Source organism: Gymnoscopelus braueri (genome assembly GCF_963280865.1).
Source record: "Gymnoscopelus braueri genome assembly, chromosome: 7".
Lineage (NCBI taxonomy): Eukaryota > Metazoa > Chordata > Actinopteri > Myctophiformes > Myctophidae > Gymnoscopelus > Gymnoscopelus braueri.
In genome coordinates this window covers 48,492,277-48,515,000 of record NC_137608.1, presented here as the reverse complement: position 1 = coordinate 48,515,000, position 22,724 = coordinate 48,492,277, and the positions used below count along the sequence as shown (strand labels likewise).

Sequence of the window (22,724 nt, the reverse complement as noted above, 5' to 3'; positions counted from 1 at the left end):
AAAAAATCGCCTATAATAGGGACACCCGGTTTAAAAATGAATGACCAGATGGGGGATATCAAAAGCAGAGGCATGGATTTTCCCTCATCCCCCCCCCAGCAAATCCAACCCTGCACATACAGTATATATGCACAGCTGCCCATGGTGGGCACACTGAGGTGAAAAACAAGCAGCCCTAAATTGGCTGTATTTTTGTGTTTCATAGTACATCAATTAGTGACCCTGTTTGTGTCCATTTTACGTTGTTTTATTTTATGAAGCACAAATGATTCATTCATGAAGTGGAGGCTCCAAAAATGCAAAGACACAGGGATGTGTAGTTTGTTTAAATGAAGAAGTGGACTTGGCGTCTGTGGTAGAATGCTTAGCAGCTAGCGCTGTACCAGATGTAGCCTTTAGAGACCGTTGTAGGCTACACCTCTTTTATAGCATTTGGTTGTACTTGCACAACATTATTTCTTGTTCATTAACTTGATGTTTTTGCTCTTTCTATTTATTGCTAGTCTGAGTCCAAGGATAAGGTGTGTGTTCAACATTGGCTGTGTTGTGCACTGTACACGCTTTCATATATATATATGTGTGTGTGTGTGTGTGTGTGTGTGTGTGTGTGTGTGTGTGTGTGTGTGTGTGTGTGTGTGTGTGTGTGTGTGTGTGTGTGTGTGTGTGTGTGTGTGTGTGTGTGTGTGTGTGTGTGTGTGTGTGTGCGTGTGTGTGAGAGAGAGAAATTAATTGTAGTGTAGTTTGCGCATACTGGAGGTGTGTATGTGCGTGCGTACGTGTACAGTAGTTATGTAACCTAATACTTTAACTTCTACTCCACTACATCTCAGAGGAAAGGACAATTATCTGAAATCCTTAGTTACTAGTTACTTTGCAGATTTCGATCATTATAAAAGAAAACATACATTTTACTCAGGTAAATTTTGAATACTGGTACTTTTACTTGTAACAAAGTATTTCTACATTGTGGTATTGCTACTTTTACTTAATTACAAAATGTGAGTACTTCTTCCACCGCTGGAGATAAGAAGTTTCTTCCCGACAGCGATGATAATATAAGCAAAAATGGCTGATTCTGAACTGTTGTGTCCTTCCCTGGTGCTTTCAGGGTGAAAAGAAAGACAAAGAGAAGCAGGTAGGCCAATATGTCAGTAGTTCCACCACCCTCCTTCAGCCTCTCCTACAGCATTTGGGGCGGGGGGGTCCCCAGCAAAATGTGGTGATAGCATCACAAATACATATCATTTTGGGGTCCTTGACATGAAAAAGTTCGAGAACCACTGTTCTACCAGTGTCGCTGCCAAAAAGAACTCCTCTACAACACTGGTTCTCAAACTTTTTCATGTCAAGGACCCCAAAATGTTAAATGTATTTGGCTGCGGACCCCCCATCTGAAAACGTTTTGTGCCAAGGACCCCCCAGAAGAGAAGATTTATGTAAACAAAATAATACAAATTATTCAACGATATCTTTCAAAAATAGCAGATGTACAAGCCCGCAACGTGGCACGAAGTGACTGTAGATCTGTTATTTTTTAATAGCCAACATATACATAGATGAAGTGGTTAAAATGATTGTGATGCTACGTTAACTACCAATGCTCTACAAATATATCTTTATTCCCTATGACATACATTTATTTTCTCTTCAACTGTTCATTAATTTTCTCTCTTGCTGCCAAGCTCACATTCTGACCTTCACTTCAGTAGAATTAGATTAGATTAGTTAGTTTCAAAGCTTGATATCAGTTGTATTGATTTTCATCTCTGCCAGGCTGAAAGTGTGTGTGTGTGTGTGTGTGTGTGTGTGTGTGTGTGTGTGTGTGTGTGTGTGTGTGTGTGTGTGTGTGTGTGTGTGTGTGTGTGTGTGTGTGTGTGTGTGTGTGTGTGTGTGTGTGTGTGTGTGTGTGTGCGTATGCAAGTGTGTTTATTTCGCTACCTTTTAAAATCTTTGCTTCTCTTTTCTTTACTTTACTTTAAGGAGGATGCTCAGAACAAACAGGTGGGTCTGGAGCTGAATCGGTTTGGGAACCCCTGGGTTAGTCCATGTTTTCAGTCTGTCTTCGTGTTGTGCATTGTGCTGAGCCTTAGGCTTAACTCCTGACCATAAACATCAGTAGACAGACAGTAACATCCCGAGTGTTCACAGCTCCATTTGGTTACATGTGTTCAAATGGAGGATTTGACTGTGTATAGTAGAATGGAATATAGAACTCTGAGCCGTTCGTCCAGTGATATCACATTATTGAGTAGACATGGTGCAAAATGTTATTCACAAATCCAAAAGAAGACTTTAGTCGGTATAGACTCTCCACCTCTGTGTCTATTCCAAAGGCTGTTTTGTTTGCTCCACTTCATGACCAAATGTGACCCAGCGCAAGAACTGGTGTACCCAGGGTTTGATTTGTAAAAAAAAGAAAGAAAGAAAAGAAAAAAGAGAGCAAATAGCTGATCTACAAGCTTGTGGGCTTGTGTTGTTTGTTTTTTTTGTGCTATTTTTGGCACATTTTAAAAAATCGCCTATAATAGGGACACCCGGTTTAAAAATGAATGACCAGATGGGGGATATCAAAAGCAGAGGCATGGATTTTCCCTCATCCCCCCCCCAGCAAATCCAACCCTGCACATACAGTATATATGCACAGCTGCCCATGGTGGGCACACTGAGGTGAAAAACAAGCAGCCCTAAATTGGCTGTATTTTTGTGTTTCATAGTACATCAATTAGTGACCCTGTTTGTGTCCATTTTACGTTGTTTTATTTTATGAAGCACAAATGATTCATTCATGAAGTGGAGGCTCCAAAAATGCAAAGACACAGGGATGTGTAGTTTGTTTAAATGAAGAAGTGGACTTGGCGTCTGTGGTAGAATGCTTAGCAGCTAGCGCTGTACCAGATGTAGCCTTTAGAGACCGTTGTAGGCTACACCTCTTTTATAGCATTTGGTTGTACTTGCACAACATTATTTCTTGTTCATTAACTTGATGTTTTTGCTCTTTCTATTTATTGCTAGTCTGAGTCCAAGGATAAGGTGTGTGTTCAACATTGGCTGTGTTGTGCACTGTACACGCTTTCATATATATATATGTGTGTGTGTGTGTGTGTGTGTGTGTGTGTGTGTGTGTGTGTGTGTGTGTGTGTGTGTGTGTGTGTGTGTGTGTGTGTGTGTGTGTGTGTGTGTGTGTGTGTGTGTGTGTGTGTGTGTGTGTGTGTGTGTGTGTGTGTGTGTGTGCGTGTGTGTGAGAGAGAGAAATTAATTGTAGTGTAGTTTGCGCATACTGGAGGTGTGTATGTGCGTGCGTACGTGTACAGTAGTTATGTAACCTAATACTTTAACTTCTACTCCACTACATCTCAGAGGAAAGGACAATTATCTGAAATCCTTAGTTACTAGTTACTTTGCAGATTTCGATCATTATAAAAGAAAACATACATTTTACTCAGGTAAATTTTGAATACTGGTACTTTTACTTGTAACAAAGTATTTCTACATTGTGGTATTGCTACTTTTACTTAATTACAAAATGTGAGTACTTCTTCCACCGCTGGAGATAAGAAGTTTCTTCCCGACAGCGATGATAATATAAGCAAAAATGGCTGATTCTGAACTGTTGTGTCCTTCCCTGGTGCTTTCAGGGTGAAAAGAAAGACAAAGAGAAGCAGGTAGGCCAATATGTCAGTAGTTCCACCACCCTCCTTCAGCCTCTCCTACAGCATTTGGGGCGGGGGGGTCCCCAGCAAAATGTGGTGATAGCATCACAAATACATATCATTTTGGGGTCCTTGACATGAAAAAGTTCGAGAACCACTGTTCTACCAGTGTCGCTGCCAAAAAGAACTCCTCTACAACACTGGTTCTCAAACTTTTTCATGTCAAGGACCCCAAAATGTTAAATGTATTTGGCTGCGGACCCCCCATCTGAAAACGTTTTGTGCCAAGGACCCCCCAGAAGAGAAGATTTATGTAAACAAAATAATACAAATTATTCAACGATATCTTTCAAAAATAGCAGATGTACAAGCCCGCAACGTGGCACGAAGTGACTGTAGATCTGTTATTTTTTAATAGCCAACATATACATAGATGAAGTGGTTAAAATGATTGTGATGCTACGTTAACTACCAATGCTCTACAAATATATCTTTATTCCCTATGACATACATTTATTTTCTCTTCAACTGTTCATTAATTTTCTCTCTTGCTGCCAAGCTCACATTCTGACCTTCACTTCAGTAGAATTAGATTAGATTAGTTAGTTTCAAAGCTTGATATCAGTTGTATTGATTTTCATCTCTGCCAGGCTGAAAGTGTGTGTGTGTGTGTGTGTGTGTGTGTGTGTGTGTGTGTGTGTGTGTGTGTGTGTGTGTGTGTGTGTGTGTGTGTGTGTGTGTGTGTGTGTGTGTGTGTGTGTGTGTGTGTGTGTGTGTGTGTGTGTGTGTGTGTGTGTGTGTGTGTGTGTGTGTGTGTGTGCGTATGCAAGTGTGTTTATTTCGCTACCTTTTAAAATCTTTGCTTCTCTTTTCTTTACTTTACTTTAAGGAGGATGCTCAGAACAAACAGGTGGGTCGTTGAAACACCACTAATTGGTCTCGTTAGACTTCCTTTCTGTGCCGAATCTTGAACTGAAGACATTCTAAAGTCAGAATACCAATAGTTTGATCTTCATCAGTCAGCAAGCACTGAGCTCGTATGTGAGAGGCACTCTCCATGCACAAATTACAAATTACTATCTGTGTGTGTGTGTGTGTGTGTGTGTGTGTGTGTGTGTGCGTGTGCGTGTGTGTGAGCCTCAGGCAGAGGAAGGAAGGGATTAGAGTAAACAGGAGGAAATGATTCCATTAGTCCTCTCTGCTCCGTTCCCATTACTGTCTCCTGATTGGACGATGACTCACATCTGTCCCATTCACTCTCATTGGACAGAACTCTGAGCTCATCTGATAAGAGGGATATTTTTGCCTCCAACTAAACTCCATTATTCGACTAGTTGGACCACTTCTATTCCTTTTATTGAAAGTACTTTTTTATACGAATGTAATATAATATGACGACAAAATATGTTGAACTGCATAGCGTCACTGCTGGGCAGTAAACTTATATATCCATGTTTCAACTTTTTCACATTCCATTTATTTTCTGTTTTCTTCTTCGTAGTACAACAGTGTGGCACAAAAGTAGCCAATCTAGATCGGCTATTTTCGCTATCTTTGTTTGAAAAACATTTGAAAAGAAAGTGAGAAGAGTCTGTCTGTGGGTCTTATAAAATATTTAAACAATGAATAGTATTAAGCTTGTGGCTAAATAATAACTACATTGGATCAACTGGAACACTGGTTCTTTTTTCCTTTTCCTGAAAAGTTACCAAAACTGTTTTAAAAAAAAATAATAATCATGAAAATCTCAATCTGATCTACAAGCTCACAACGCGTCACGTCGGCTATTTTCACTACTTTTGTGCAACACTTATATGATGAAGTCGGGTATTAATTTTGAAACATGGAGATACTAGGTTTCTGCCCGACAACAATGACATGCTTGCTGTACATGGCTTGTGTTAATGGAGTTGTATTCTCATTTTCATTCACCAGTCAAAGGAGGAACTAAACAAGGTTTGTTCAGCCATTTGCCTTATAGATGCCATCCTGCCTCATAGAATGATTTCCCTGAAATTTGACCTTTAACCTCTAGGTGGCGATGTCCAGTTTGGCCTACCAGTCATGAATGGATTCCGCCTGTTATGTTGTAGTATCCTAATAGACCCATACCAGACACACCTACCCCATTAAAACCCCAACATAGCCTACAATGCAATAGGCTATCATGTAAAACAGTGTTTCTCAAATTCTGTTTATTTTTTATTATGCCATAGAATTTCAATACAACCAACACCAATATACGTAATGTCAGCCACCCGCCAAACAAAAGAAAAGACAACATTTGGTTGGAACGCACAAATGAAAACGAGGACAAAGAAGGAGAACCCATTTAGAAAATAAATAATAATATATATTTCTTAAATGCTAAGACCGTACACCAAGTTTTGTGCTGGTGAAGGGGGTTGAAAAAATATGGTAGATCGGGTAGTAAGGTGGTTTGAGAAGCACTGATTGTACAATGTAGAGCAGGGGTTTTCAACGTTTTTCAGGCCAAGGACCCCTTGGCTGAGAGAGCGATGAAGCAGGGACCCCCCCCCCCCACCACTACGTTGTTTACAATAAGTGTTGCAGATTAAACTTTTTCATAGATTTCATAGATAGCTTGTGTTGTCATAGTGTTGTGTAAATTCATGTTTCATTCATTCATTTCAGACATTTAACCACTTAAACCTTCAATACCTAGTACTTGATTTACCCCATTTCCCCCCCCTACACCAAACCTCTTTGCCGAAAATAGCCGATCTACAAGCTCACAACGCCTCGCACTGCGAGGCGTTGTGAGCTTGTAGATCGGCTATTTTCGGCAAATGTTCCCCTCAGAATAGGGATGCTAGGGTTCATGTGGTTAATGTAAAAATCCTATCACACAAAGATTTGGCAGACCCCCTATAGTAGCTCCAAGGACCCCCCGTTGAAGACCCCCTGCTGTAGAGTATGCCGGTTACAAACAGCCATGTGCCACCACATCTGTGCTGTGCCACAAATTGCCTCTCGGAGGACAATTGAAGTTTTCCAAGTCTAAAGTCATTGCTGTGGAACATTTTTGTTTGTTTTTTCTGTCTTTCTTTCATTCTTGTGTTCTCCTCTGTCCTCCTGGGAAGAATGAAGCCACAGTGGACAAACAGAAGGTACGATGGCCATTCAGAGAGCCGGAGACATCAGCAACACAACTCTGTTCTCTGAGTGAAGAGACTATCTCTCCACCATACATATGAAATATGTATGGTAGAGAGATAGTCTCGATACGATAGAGAACTACTGATTTAGACGGCATATGTAGAATCGGCCTCAGGTCTTTAATGGGTTAAGTCTGCAAGCTTTGCTGGATAGAGGGAAGCTCACATTTCTATCCCCCCTCTGCTAATGGGTTGTTGTCTAGTTAAGGTTACTGTACTATACCTACACAAGCTTGTCTGTTAGCTGATGTCATCATGGCAGAGCTGGGGATCCAATAGATAAATATGACACAGCGTGAGAATGAAGGGATCAGAATTCATCATACCCTTTATTTAACTATAAAATACTCATTGAGATTCAATTCTCTTTTCCAAGAGTGACCTTGCCAAGAGGATATCATGACACACTGATAAGACAAAAACAGAATCAACACAAGCAATCCAAAAAATGATGCTGTAGCTTTTGCAGAGGAGCTAAAAAATTACTTTGATCTGATAAAAAAAAAAGAAGATGATTAGATTTTTCTGTTTCCAACAGCAACAGGTTCAGGGCACTGCCTGGAGGCTTTCAAATTAATCCAATCAACTGTCCTTGTCAGCTTTTAGAGGCATTTCTACCTTTTTGGAGCATAGTGAAAGAAACAGGACAGTGTAGGAAGCACACACAGCACAGGTCATAAGTTGGATTTGATCCCTGTGATGTTACAACTAGATTTGATTTGATTTGTTTATTTATTTAGCACAAAATGTAAAAACAATACCAAAAGAAAAGTGCCAGGAGGAGGCAAGAAGCCCAAAGGGCTTATACACGAGGCCTCTACCTATGTATATCAACATTAAAAACATGATTTATAAACAACAAAATATGAATATAGAATTTACAAATAACATGATTGCAGTATAAAATACAAATCTACAACATCATTGAAATACCTGATTTTACCGGATTATCCATGACAAGATTACTGATAATAATTAGCCAACATAGTTGACACATCTGAAGTTAAATCCATATTGCAAACAATCAAACCGGGAATAAACAAAAACAAACTAAACAAAGAAGTTATCAGGGAATGTGTGATAATGAATGTGACATTATGTGACCTGGTCAATCAGAACATCCTTCAATTTGTTATTTAAAAATTAAGTGAAACAATTTGTATACCAGTAGAGGACTTGTCTCAAAGTGTAATACTCTGTATTTAATGACTAGTACGGTAAAAGGGGGGAGAAGATTTGTAGCCTGTCTAGTGTTGCATTTGTGTATTTGAGAATTTGTTTGGAAGTCATGGAGTTGGGGGTGTGATTAAACGTATAAATAAAAATGCATATTTGATAAGTGTTGATATGGAAGACCGTAAATAGTTAAAACTTTTTGAAAAGTGGAGCAGAGTGGTCAAGTTGTTTTGAAAAAGTAACGGTTCTGTAAATTCTTTTCTGAAGTAGATAAATACTGTTGAGGTGTAGGAATCATATGGCCCAGACAATATTGCAGTATGTTAAATGTGGATAAATCAAGCTATAATATAATATAAATAGACAGTTCTGATTGACCAGCTAGGCCACTAATCTTCCTGATGACACCAAGCGATCTTGATACTTTGTTGCAAACGAGATTGATGCTTTCGAGCTGAGTTTCTCATCTACTAAAGCTAACTTGTCACTCAATATCATTAATGATAATTTTACTAACATCTTTGCAATATTTCCTTCCACCAAAGACAATCAAATTTGACTTTTTCTCATTTAAGGATAACGTATTTGCTTGGAACCATTTGGAAATGTGTTCCATGCCTTTGTTGGTCTCAGATATGAGGGAATGAAAGTCGGTGGGCAGACTAAATGTGTGCCCATGTGACATAGTAAACACACTTGTCTTTCTGAATGACCAGGATGCAATTTGTTGAAGTCAGGACATCTAGTGACTTGAAAATGGTAGCTTTCTAGAGCGCCTTCATCCAAAGTGCTTTACAATTTTACATTACATTCACCCAATGATATGCATTGACACAAAACCAGCAGGAGACAGGGGTCGAACGCTGCCCCGGATTTATATTTTTCTGCTTATTGCAGGATCATGTACTAAATAGGTCTTGAAAGCAAGCTCATTTCAAAATTACATACTTTTTTTATAACAATGCATGGGACTTCTTCATATTCCCATATTCATTCACCCAAGGCAGTCATAAATTATGGAAACTTGTCTGACAAAATAATGTATTTCTACCATGTTTATCAAACCAACCACATGGACCTGGCTGTGAAATGATGCGTGTGTATTTTGAGAAGTGTATGTTTGTGGTTCAAGGTTGTGCTTGAGAGAGTGAAACAAATAGCAAAAAAAGATAAAAGAATCAGCGTAGGTACTGTACACGACTACACGTGCATATGATCTTGGTATATTATATACACCAACATCATTTTTTCATTAGCTGCTACAATACTTTATGTAAACAACTTCACAGTATATACTGTACATCAGTTTAGGTGGGAACAGGTGTACTGTAGTATTCTGTTCACACATGTTCTATTCAGACACTAGAATGTTCACCGTGACATCAGCAGCCTGAATGGTATCTCTATACACTGTAATACTGCACCACTTAAACGCACACTATGTAATTCCTTGTAAATCCATAGAATTAACATATTGTTCTTTTGTTTGCCCTTGTGTGTGTGTGTAGATGGACACGGAGGCCGCTGACATTCTCAATGATCTGCAACTGAAGCTCAATACCTTCCTGGATAACTTCAGCACTGTGTTTGGCAAGAGGTAGCGCGCGCGCACACACACACACACACACACACACACACACACACACACACACACACACACACACACACACACACACACACACACACACACACACACACACACACACACACACACACACACACACACACAATGTTAATACAATATATCTAGTTAGCACATCTGCAAGTGCTTGCAGAGGAGTCTAAATGTCTCTTCCATTGAGACATTTAGACCCTGGTGTCAGGTGGTACTGCCTGAACCTCATAAGTACTATATCTCCCACCTGGCCAAGCGAGGATTCCCTCTTGAATGAGCGGAAGACGTTTGGTCTCCCACGTGGATGATCCGGGTTTGAATCCCGGGTATAGGATATAAAACGTGCAGCTTTGATGAGTGCTGGTCTGATTGATGAAGGAAAGACTGCTTTCATGTATTATGCTCCACACAAATGGAACAAACTTCAGGACTCGATTGGTCTCAATAGAGACATTCAGGGTGCTTCTCGAGGACACACTACATAGTGACTGCACCTGCTTCATGTAACGCTATGTTTATTTGCATCTGTGACACTGTAATATGATTCAAATTATTATTGTTTTTTATATGCCGTTATCAGGGCGTCCTTGAAAAAGAGAACTTGCTCTCAATGGGCTTCCCTGAATAAATAAAGGAAAAAGAAAGATTGAATACTTTACTAACAGTTTGCAAAAAGTACAGATTATACAGTTATACAATAATACTAAAAGGGCAACACAAAAAGCCCTGAGGGCCCAAAAGAGAATTTAGACATTTGTCCGGGACCCAAACTAGTGAAAATAGAAGATCTACAAGCTCACAACGCAACACGTTGTGAGCTTGTAGATCTGCTATTTTCACTTCTTCTTAAGCATTTAAAATGTATTTATGGAAATTATTTGTTTTTTTTATTTTATTTATGAAATACTTTAGAAAAATGTTAGAATTGTTTTTAATTGATGAAAAGTTGAGATTTCTTTTGTTTAAACTTTTAAAAGAATATATACATTTTTAAACGTAGGAAATGAAAAAAAAGGGGATATTTACTCGCGACCCATAAAAAGTTGGTCCGCGACCCAAACATGGGTCCCGACCCACTGTTTGGTAAAACTGTGGTCTAGCAGACGGCGTCTCCGTGTGTCTCGTCCCATGCAGCTTCCAGGCTCGTATCAACGTCTGCATGCGGCAGGTGGCCGACATCCTCTACCAGATCAAGGGGCCTCCCAACCCCAACACGGCCGAGGCGGACGCAGACGCCATACTGAGGCCACTCATGGAGTTCTTGGATGGGAAGTAAGTAACTCTCTAGACCAGTGGTTCTCAAAGTGGGGTCCTTGGGGTGTGAGTTTCAGAAGAACTACTTCTCTAGACTAGTGGTTCTCAACCTGTGGGTTGGGACCCTCAGGGGGGTCCCCACATGATGTTGGGGGGGTCCCCATATGACAGTGAAGTGACAATTTAAGGACTTTTAAGACCTTTTAATACATTTAAAAAAAAAGAAGAAAAAAAAGAAAAAGACCATTACAGCATCAAAAGTAATCAAAAAATGATACTATAAAAACTGGTCAAACATTGGCCAAATTGTCAAATAATATAAGAAAGAGGCAACATTTTTGAAAATAGCCGATCTATAAGCTCACAACGCCTCGCAAAGCGAGGCGTTGTGAGCTTGTTGATCTGCTATTTTCACAATGCCTACAATTCCAACTGCTTGTCACGCTCCGGTCCGCCTAACAGTCTGTACATCCGAAGCGCTGAAGATCCATAGAAGATATAGCAGATGTCCCTATTTCCGTTTCAACAACGTTTCAACAAGCATTAATAAATGTGACCCATTGTAAAACAAGTCGGATATCGCATACTTGTTTGTGCAAGTCATGATGGGGACTGCTTTCTTGTATGAAATTATTAAAATTTATTTATTTATTTAATTGTTATTTAATCACTTAATCTGGACCTCTACTCTTAAGACTAAAGTTTTGTTTCCTTTAAACAATGGATTGATCTTCATCTATCTGTGTGTGTGTGTGTGTGTGTGCGTGTGTGTGTGTGTGTGTGTGTGTGTGTGTGTGTGTGTGTGTGTGTGTGTGTGTGTGTGTGTGTGTGTGTGTGTGTGTGTGTGTGTGTGTGTGGTGTGTGTGTGTGCGTGTGCGTGCGTGTGCGCGTGTGTGTGTGTTTAGTCTGAGTACCTTTGCAGATGTCTGTGAGAAGACGGTACTGAAGAGGATCTTAAAGGATCTGTGGAAGATCGTCCTCAGCAGCTTGGAGAAGATGATCGTCCTGCCTCAGAGCAACGACAGCCTGGTCAGCACCCCTCGCCACAAGCAGCAGCAACACACACACTTATTCAGACACTAGTTCTTAAACATTTTCATGTCAAGGACCAGGATTTGGCTGAGGAACCCCATGTGAAAATATTTGTAAGAGAACTATTCTAAGATTCTTTCAAAATTCTGAAAAAAAAAAAAAACTAATTGCAGATCTGCAAGCAGCTCTACAAGCTCACGATGCAAGGACCCCATGGAATGTTTTCCATTCGCTGAAAAGGAACGATTTTAAATTTGGTGGTGTGTGTGCGTGCGCGTGCATGCTCATGCCCACTGCCTGCATGCTCATGCACACTACCTGTGTATGAGCAGGAGTGAGCAGATGAATCTGGCAACAATGCTGTAGCTCCCTCTACTGGTAAATACTGTTCAAAGCACTGGTTCTCAACGTGCCCGGGAAGCGCCAGCGGTCTTTGAGGGGGTTCCAGGGGGTTCCAGGGGGTTCCAGGGGGTCCCCGGCAAAATGACTTAATATACAGCATCAAAATCAGTTTAACCACTTTAACTTTAACCCTGTATGCATAAGCTCACAACTTGTAGATCTGCTATTTGAAAAAAGATTGCAATATTTGGAGAAACAGAAATTTTAGGGGGCACAAAATATTTTCTGGTGAGGGTCCGTGGTAAAAGGCATATTAATTTGGGGGTCCTTGACATGAAAAAGTTTGAGAACCACTGATGTACAGCATGTAGACATGTAGGACCAAAATGTATCACAACAATGATAATGACAACATCTCACCTCATTTATATGAGGTGAGATTAGATCAGATTAGATCAGATTGAGGATCAAGGTGTTCATTGTTACATATACAAGTTTGCAGCAGCATTTGATTGATTGAATATTTATTAGGCAAAAAAATTAAAATAACACAGTTACATTTAAAAATACTTTGAACAGGTCCGTTCATGAAAGTCCTTGCGGACTTGTTTCCAATGAGGGCCTTGGTATTCAATTAGACATATATAGTGGCACCACAGTTCGAATATCAATACAAAAAAACAGTAAAAAAAATAACACTATGTACAACACACAAAAAAATAAGGGGGAAGAAAAAATATATATGTACAAGAACAGGGGGGGGGGGGTCGGCTGTCTTAACGGGAAAATGGTACTACCTCCTCTTTTGGCCTCCGCTCTTTTAAATTAGCCCATTATAGGCAGTGAAATGCTTCTGCGTCAAGCTTCCTCAACAGTGTGTATAACAATAAAAGAACAATGAGTGACGCTGTGTTCTCTGATCTGCAGGGGGCCCAACTTCTTACTGCTGCTAAAGGACTATCCAATTTAAAGGTACACACACACACACACACACACACACACACACACACACACACACACACACACACACACACACACACACACACACACACACACACACACACACACACACCTACTATACGGCATCACCATCAAGGTTCTCAAGAAACTACAGTACGTACACAATTCTGCCGCCCGCCTGCTCACCAGAACCCGATCCAGGGACCACATCACTCCTGTCCTCCGTGACCTCCACTGGCTCCCAGTCAAGCACAGAATTGACTGACCAGGCCCCCCGCTACCTCTTTGAACTCATCAAACCCCTCCCGCTCCCTCAGGTCGGGTGATGCCAACCTCCTGGACACCCGCAAGACAAACAAGTGAACCTGGGGTGCAGTGGTGGAAAGTAACTAAGTACATTTACTCAAGTACTGTACTTAAGTACAATTTTGAGGTATTTGTACTTTACTTGAGTATTTCCAATTTCCAATACTTTTACTTCTACTCCACTACATCTCAGAGGCAAATATTGTACTTTTACTCCACTACATTTACTTGAAAACTTTAGTTACTAGTTACTTTTCAGATATAAACTATGATATAATGAAACATACATTTACCACTTTAGCCCTATTTTATACAAAGGCTATTTGAAAATAGCAGATCTACAAGCTCACAACGCGTCGCAGCGCGACGCGTTGTGAGCTTGTAGATCGGCTATTTTCAAATATTTAGTACTTTTACTTTTGGTACTTTAAGTACATTTTGATGCCAATACTTTTGTACTTTTACTCAAGTAAATTTTTAATTCTGGACTTTTACTTGTAACGGAGTATTTTTATATTGCAGTATTGGTACTCTTACTTAAGTAAAGAATTTGAGTACTTTTTCCACCACTGCTGGGGTGACAGGGCCTTCTCGGCGGCCGCCCCCCCTCACTGTGGAACTCACTCCCAGCTCACATCAGAGCTGCCTTTCTGTGTGGAGTTTGCATGTTCTCCCCGTGTCCCCTAGGAGTAGGTATACCCTCACAAAAACATGCAGTAATCCTGGTCACTATACTGCCTCCCCCTGGCCAGCCGGGGCGCCTGATGGGAGGGGAAGGGAACTGGTTGGAATACGTCTACGTCCAACCAGGGAAACTTCCCCCCTGTCAGGTGATAAGAAGGTCAGTTGGCTCTCATGCATTGAAGGAGGCATGAGCTCGGCCGTGGCCTCCCTAGGTTGGCAGAGGGAAGGTAGTGCCCAGGATTACAGACAATTGGCACTGGGTGTAAAAAAAAAAGGGTTACAAAATCGTGGGATAAAAATTTAGAAAAAAAAAAAGAAGAATATATTCAAAAACCCATATATGGAGCTCTTGGATGTCATCAATATGACGTCATAGTACTGACGTCATAGACTGACCTCTAAGTACTCTGATAAATGGTACTTCACTAAGTACTCTGACAGTGGGCACAACACGTATTGCATAACCGAAGGGCCATGCGTTCCAAAGGGCATCACATCTTCACTGTGAAGACAATATCTGCTCAGAGAGTGTTCTGACAGACGGAGAAAAAAAGGAGAGATAGAGAAAGCATGAGACCAAGGCCTTTATTCTGCCTTTTATTGATAGTATATAGTAAAGTAGAGAATGACAGGAAACAGGGAGAAAGAGACAGGGAGTGACACACAGCAAAGGTCCATCGGGAACGGGATTTCGAACCCTCGACACTCTGTCAGACTGTGTGGTATGCGCCTGGACCGCTAGGCCAGCGGGCGCCCCCCCCTACACTCCATACTCGATTTCATGGACCTTCCTATTTGGGCAAGACTGATATGGAACTCCATATTTGGCCATGGTGTGACATCATAGTGACATTATAGTATGACCGAAGAAGCTCAGCTTAAAGCCAGACTGCACAGAGTGTGAATTGCAGGTATCTTTGGAGAGTCTATTCTATGTTACAACTTTGCAAGCCTACAAGAGGAACCACTCGAGACCAAAAGAAAACTAATATTCCGGTGATCCCAGTACAACCATTCCACAGAGACCACAGCCACAACGACCTATACTGCCAGACGAGGAGCGGTCGGAATTCCCTCAGCCTGTCAGCAGCAAATAACCAGCACTGTAACCAGCCAGACACGAGGAGACGCAGACGAACGGAGATCTCGCTGTCATCGACAGTTTGCCAAGACTTTACCTCGGCCGGAAGTAATGCCACGTCGGTCGACTGACACCGGAAAGAAACCCCACATCTGTAAACATTGTGACGAGGGTTTCAGATATCCATCAAGCCTGATCAGACACCAGCGTTTCCACACCGGAGACAAACCTTACCGGTGTGAGCGGTGTGACAAGAGTTTCTATGACTCTGGAAATCTGGAGGCACACCAGCGTATTCACACCGGAGAAAGACCTTTCCACTGTAAATGGTGCGACAAGAGTTTCTACCAGTCGAGCGATCTGAGGAAACACCAGCGTACTCACACCGGGGAAAAACCTTTTAGTTGTAAACAGTGTGACCAAAGTTTCAGCCAGTCCGGTTCTCTGAGAGCACACCAGCGCATCCACAGTGGAGAAAAACCTTTTAGTTGTAAACAGTGTGACAAAAGTTTCAGCACGTCGCGCTCTCTGAGAGTACACCAGCGCGTCCACAGTGGAGAAAAACCTTTTTACTGTAAAGAGTGCGACAAAAGCTTCAGTCGTTCAGGTAACATGGCAACACACCAGCGTATCCACACGGGAGAAAAACCTTTTCACTGCAAACAGTGTGGCAAGAGTTTCAATGCCCAGGGCACTCTGAGGTCACACCAGCGTATTCACACCGGAGAAAGACCTTTCCACTGTAAATGGTGCGACAAGAGTTTCTACCAGTCGAACGATCTGAGGAAACACCAGCGTACTCACACCGGGGAAAAACCTTTTAGTTGTAAACAGTGTGACCAAAGTTTCAGCCAGTCGGGTTCTCTGAGAGTACACCAGCGCGTCCACAGTGGAGAAAAACCTTTTTACTGTAAAGAGTGCGACAAAAGCTTCAGTCGTTCAGGTAACATGGCAGCACACCAGCGTATCCACACGGGAGAAAAGCCGTTTTGCTGCAAACAGTGTGACAAGAGTTTCGGTCGACCAGCTGACGATACACCAGCGTATCCACACGGGAGAAAAACCTTTTCACTGCAAACAGTGTGGCAAGAGTTTCAACGCCAAGGGCACTCTGAAGACACACCAGCGCGTGCACACGGGAGAAAAGCCTTTTGGCTGTAAACCGTGCAACAAAGCTTTCCGTCAGATAAGTCACCTGAAGAGACACCACCAAGGGTACCCACACTGGAGAAAGACCTTTTCCACTCTTAACAGTGAGACAAAAGTTTCAGTTGATTAGATAAGATTAAGGAACATCGCTGTCGTCACACTTCACGCTTTTTCCCCCCTCTCCAGTTTAGTCGTTATGCCAATTGATTCCTCCGCACACACATTGCTGTGTCTTGTCACTGCTGTTGTATCCTACTGACTCACCAGTGAGGAGCCCCCACCGGGAGGACGTAGAGTCTACTACTCCCACCCAACACGCCCCCAGCCCGTAGGAGTACGTGCGGTGATATCACCCTCCCCGCCCAGGCTTTCCTCCCCCGAACACGGGCCAATTGTGTTCGAATAGACGCTCGACAAAGCCGGACGCAGATGGATTCACATGTGATGGGCCGCACACTCCAGAGAACAGAGATGGACAACTTACTACTCATGAAGTGATTTATTAGCACGACGCGTTTCGCCGCAAGCCTCGTCAGGTGCTCACAAATGGCAACTTTTGTATATCACCTGACGAAGCTCACGGCGAAATGTGTTAAATATTAGAATATTTAATTTAATCATGTATAATATATTTAATAAATAATTTTTTTTTGCGTTTTCTTTTTTTTTTGACAATCAAATGTTTTATGGTCATGATTCCCCGGGAAAGCCAGGATTGCTTGAATGGGTTTTCTATCTGTGCCGCCACAAAATGGCCGCCACTGCTATGCGCTATATGGTATGCGCCTTAGCCACTACGCCATTGGCGCGCCCAGGAGGTTCGAATCTGATTGGAACATACAGTACAACCCTGTTTCCAACGTTCCGCCGAGTGACTAGGATACACATTATACCCCTTTTCCACCCAACCTGTTCCTTTCATGTTTTCGTGCCTAATTTAGAACTGGCTCGGAAGTGTTTCGAATGACAATTAATTGGTTCTGAACCCTAGAAGTTGAAGCTCACAATGCACCGCATAGCGACGCATTCTGGACTTTTACTTGTAACAGAGTATTTCTACATTGCAGTATTGATACTTTTACTCAAGTAAAACAAGTTGAGTACTTTTTCCACCACTGCGAACAATCATCGTAGCAAAAGAAAATAAGTCAGGAAACGAAATAGCATGTCATATTCAGTATCATCATCTTTCTTTAAAACCTTGACAGATATGTTTTCACTGTGATACCGTAAATAGGAGCTTAAAGTATACTGCGTTAGTTCCATTGATCTAAGCCAGAACTAAATGGATTGATTGATTGATTGATCATTAAATAAACATGCTGTGAAAATGCACACGGCCCACCCATCTGGCCACTCAGAATAGGGATGCGCTGGGTGGGGTTGGCAAAGGGCCTACTCTGTGTGGAGTTTGCATGTTCTCCCCGTGTCTCTCAGGGTAGTTAATACCCTCACAAAAACATGTAGTAATCCTGGTCGCTATACCGCCTCCCCCATGACAGCCGGGGCGCCTGATGGAGGGGAAGGGAACTGGTTGGAATAACGTGTTCCTTCCACGCGCTACGTCCAACCGGGGAAACTCCCCCCTGTAGGGTGACAAGAAGGTCAGTTGGCTCTCATGGTTAATGAATGTAAGGTTAATGTAATAAAAAAAAAACAATGTGTCCCTATCACACAAAGATTTGGCAGCCCCTCTGCAGTATCTCTAAGGACCCCCTAGGCCGGGGTCCCGGATCCCATGTTGAAGACCCCTGCTCTAATGTCTTTCACTGTGTTTTGTCATAGGGAGGAGGTGAGACTCGGACCCTGACCCCTAAACAGTGTGTGATCATCGATGCCGGTCTGGAGGCTATCAAGGTGGGTTGAAGTGTAGTACTTCAGTGCTACAAGTACAGTACTTGCGTCCAATTTTGAGATGCATTTACTTCACTTCAGTTTTTCCACTTTTTGATTTTTATCTCTAAGGGAAATATTGTACTTTTTACTCCACTACAAATATTTGACAACGTTAGTTACTAGTTACTTTGCAGAATTAAAGGTATAGTTCACCCCAAAAAAAATCTTTTTCTATCGATTAGTCACCCCATTTTTGAGTTTTTGTCGCATTCCTATGCCAATAATTTGATGACCACTCTTTGTGTCCTACCGGAACCGCTGCCAGTCATTTATTCTTAAATTAAAGTATGCTAAGAATAGAGCTGATCTACAAGCTCACAACGTATTGATGCCAATATGTTTGTACTTTTACTTTTACTCCCTCTATGTAACCTTTTTTTAATGAATACATTTTTATTTTGTCCAATCTGTATAGTAGAGTATGTTAATGCAATATAACTTATACATTTGGGATGGTTGTATTTTGTCTTCTATTGAGACATCTAGATTGTGTCAAAGGTCATGTCTCACCTAGACACAGGATCTGACACGAATTTTGACCTGATGGTCAAGATTACATTTATCCCTATTAACCCATTAGCGCTCTATTAACCCGCCGCACTATGAGAAAAATGTGTGCAAATCTTTGAATATATATATATATTTAAAGCAAACATTTGTAACTCAAATCTTTGCTTCTGGAGGTCCCTGGAACAAAATATTTTGAGATGGGGGGGGGGTCCGCGGACAAATACATATCATTTTAGGGTTAGGGGTCCTTGACATGTAAAAGTTTGAGAACCACTGACATTATTATAGCAACATCCGTTTTAAAAAAAAACTGTTCCCACTGAATCCCCAGAAGCAAAGATTTGAGTAAAAAATGTTCGCTTTAAAAATATATATTATATTCAAAGATCTGCAGATCTACAAGCTCATAGCGCGCTATGAGCTTGTATATCTGCTATTTCTGTATAGCCAAAGTATAAAACAATGGTTAAAGGGGTTAAAACTCCTCCAATGACACAGATTCTGTCCCGGTCTTAACGCTGTTGCTTGTCTTTTTCAGCAATACTTCCATGCCAGTGGTAATGGCTTGAAGAGAGCTTTTGTGGAGAAGAGTCCGGAGCTGGCCTCGCTGCGCTACGCTCTCTCACTCTACTCCCAGACCACCGATGCTCTCGTTAAAACCTTTGTCTCCACGCAACACGCTCAAGGTAATTAATAGGCTCTATAGCACAGCAGCCATAATGGAAAGAAATTGGGCCCCTTCTTTACTTCCTTCACAGGTGTTACCAATGTAATACTAATGAAGGCTCTGTTCCATTCTGGTCATAAACAGAGTCAGGGTGCTGATATTGTGCATGTTGGCTCACTGGAAACACTCTGCTACACCAGTGGGTCTCAAAGTGGGGTCATGGTTCCTTGGTGGAAAGCTGTGTAACTCTGAGAGTGTACAAATGGAACCAAATGGACCCGTAAGGGTCCATTTGGTTCCATTTGTACACTCTCAGAGTTATGGGGGTCCTTGAAAAGGTTTGAGAACCACTGTGCTACATGAAATGGAACAGTGCCTTGAAGGAAGTAAGGAAGAGGCCCAATTTATTTCCAATATGGCTGCTGTGCATTGAGCCAATTCTTTGACCGCCAGAAATAAAGCATTGTTCGCTAAGCCCACTGCCAGCGGTTTTTGAAGTGAACGGTGGAGGAGATCTTGCGATCACGTGATCTCCTGGATCTGTGTGACTGAGAATGAAATGGTCACTCCTGTGTTAGCGAACAGCGCCATCTAGCGTGAAATCACTGAAAACACGAGATCTCGTCATTCTCGCCCTTGGCAGTCTGAGCCTTAGCAAGATACGACGAGGAATCTCGTCATTGATAGTCAAAGAGTTAAGGTTGCAACTATCGATGATCATCTTTAGTGATTATTCTGTCAATTATTTAATCATTTATTATATCAATAAATCAACGTGAAAAAAATTATTAAGATTTGTTTATAGTCTACTAAATTGATTACAACAGTGTCGCACAAAAATAGCATCAATAGATGATATATAAGCTCAGAATGCATTGCATCACTTGTAGATTTGTTTGGAGATCTGCTATGGTTGCGGTTCTTTTTTCTTTTTTTTTTATTCAAGAAAAAAAGCTACATTTCAGAAGTTTCCCCCAAAACCGATTATTTGAGCTAAAATTGATTAACTGTTGCACAGTTAAAGGTACATGTATGACACACACACACACACACACACACGCGCACACACACACACACACACACACACACACACACACACACACACACACACACACACACACACACACACACACACACACACACACACACACACACACACACACACACACACACACACACACACCAGTGGTTCTCTAAGTGGGGTCCAGGGTTCCTTGTGGGGGTTAACCAAATGGACCCTAAGTTACAGGTCTGGACCCTTATGAGTCCATTTGGTTCCACTTGTAAACTGTCAGATGTTATGCAGGTCCTTGAAATTGAAAGGAAATGCTGATCTACATACCAATTGGTGATATGCTCTAAAAATTGATGTTTTCTCTCTTTCCTCTCCCAGTGCTGGATGGAATGGGCATCAGAGTTACAGCTAGTGAGAAAGCTCGTCCGGACCGGGGTAAGTCAGCCCCCACTCTCCTACTGCTCAGTATTTTTGCTATTTAAAAAATAAATACATGAATGGATAAATAAATAAATACATAAAATAATATAATACTGGACTGTGTCCTGTAGGTGTTATGCGTAATAAGGTTGTAGGTTGTGGTATACTGGACTGTGTCCTGTAGGTGTTACGCGTAATAAGGTTGTGGTATACTGGACTGTGTCCTGTAGGTGTTACGCGTAATAAGGTTGTGGTATACTGGACTGTGTCCTGTAGGTGTTATGCGTAATAAGGTTGTGGTATACTGGACTGTGTCCTGTAGGTGTTACGCGTAATAAGGTTGTGGTATACTGGACTGTGTCCTGTAGGTGTTATGCGTAATAAGGTTGTGGTGTACTGGACTGTGTCCTGTAGGCTCTGGTGTGGAGAAGCCCATAGGAGAGGCCATCGTCCAGATAGACATGGTACCCGGAAAGGAACGCAAAATCGTCGTCAGAGGTTAGACACACTCATATACACACATGCACAATATACGTACTGCAGGCAGGCACGCACACGCGCACACACACACACACACACATACACACACCGAGTAACCTGACTTACCATCATAGGTTTTGGACTAGACCTTCTCCTGTTGTTCCTGTTCCTCACGTCTCTCTCTCTCTCTCTCTCTCTCTCTCTCTCTCTCTCTCTCTCTCTCTCTCTCTCTCTCTCTCTCTCTCTCTCTCTCTCTCTCTCTCTCTCTCTCTCTCTCTCTCTCTCTCTCCAGTCATTGGGGTGAATGACATGAAGTGGCAGACGTCAGGGATGTTCCGGCCCTTCGTGGAGGTCACCATGGTCGGTCCCTTCCTGGCCGACAAGAAGAGGAGGTTCGCCACCAAGTCTAAGAACAACTGCTGGACGGCCAAGTTCAACGAGACCTTCCAGTTGTAAGTATCCCCCAGCCTCCATGGAACCACTTTCTACATGTCAACAGCATGTGATGAGAATAGCAGATCTAATAGCCTAAGCCAGTAGTTCTCAAACTTTTTCCATGTCAAGGACCCCCAAAATAATATGTATCGTTAAAATAATGAAATGGGATTTCTTTGACACACTTGGTAGATTTGCCCAAAATGGGCCAGGGTTAAGATAATTATGTATTATTTTATTAAATTGTTAAATTGTCAAACATATAGTATATAAAAAATATCTTTCTCAAATAAAACGTATCCCCACCAGCCACTTAATCTCAGTGGTGTACAGTAACAAAGTATGTTTACTTCAGTAATACTTATTTGAGTATCTGTAATTTTTTTAATTTTGGAAGCTTGTAACTTTCACTCCATTACATTTCAAAGACAACATTTTTACTTTTGACTCCACTAGTTTCTAGGAAGGGACCCCCAGGACCCAAATGTACAAAAATACTATAATGCAATCACTTTTATAAGCATGTGCTTTTGATTATTTATTCAGTAGATTTTAACTTGGTAGCTTACACTTTGACCAGGCGTGTCTTTACTTTGACTCAAATACTGGGATTGAGTCCTTAAGACCGGGAATGCATCTGTGTCATTTTAAGATTTATTTGGCTATTGAACAATAGCAGATATACAAGCTCATAGCACGGCACCGAGTGCCACGCTATGAGCTGGTACTACTATTTGTTTTAAATCGTGAACATAAATTTTGTGCAAATCTTTGGATATATATTCTACAAACAGTTTTGGGAAAAAACGTTTACGTTGCTATATCAGTGGTGCTCCAACTTTTCCATGTCAAGGACCCCCAAAATGATATGTA

General features: G+C 41.6%; 1 protein-coding gene across 1 annotated transcript in view; it reads left to right on the top strand.

The window, feature by feature from the left end:
• Positions 1-22,724, top strand: part of LOC308087947 (protein unc-13 homolog B-like) — a gene marked incomplete at its 5' end in the record, with an annotated part of 68,206 nt that overhangs the window by 41,480 nt on the left and 4,002 nt on the right. The window contains 9 exons of the mRNA XM_080432202.1: positions 9,514-9,602; positions 10,755-10,892; positions 11,780-11,903; positions 13,176-13,220; positions 18,214-18,285; positions 19,373-19,520; positions 20,895-20,951; positions 21,351-21,434; positions 21,709-21,868. Coding sequence (XP_080288328.1) covers positions 9,514-9,602; positions 10,755-10,892; positions 11,780-11,903; positions 13,176-13,220; positions 18,214-18,285; positions 19,373-19,520; positions 20,895-20,951; positions 21,351-21,434; positions 21,709-21,868 — 917 coding nt within the window. The remainder of the gene's footprint in view (positions 1-9,513; positions 9,603-10,754; positions 10,893-11,779; positions 11,904-13,175; positions 13,221-18,213; positions 18,286-19,372; positions 19,521-20,894; positions 20,952-21,350; positions 21,435-21,708; positions 21,869-22,724) is intronic.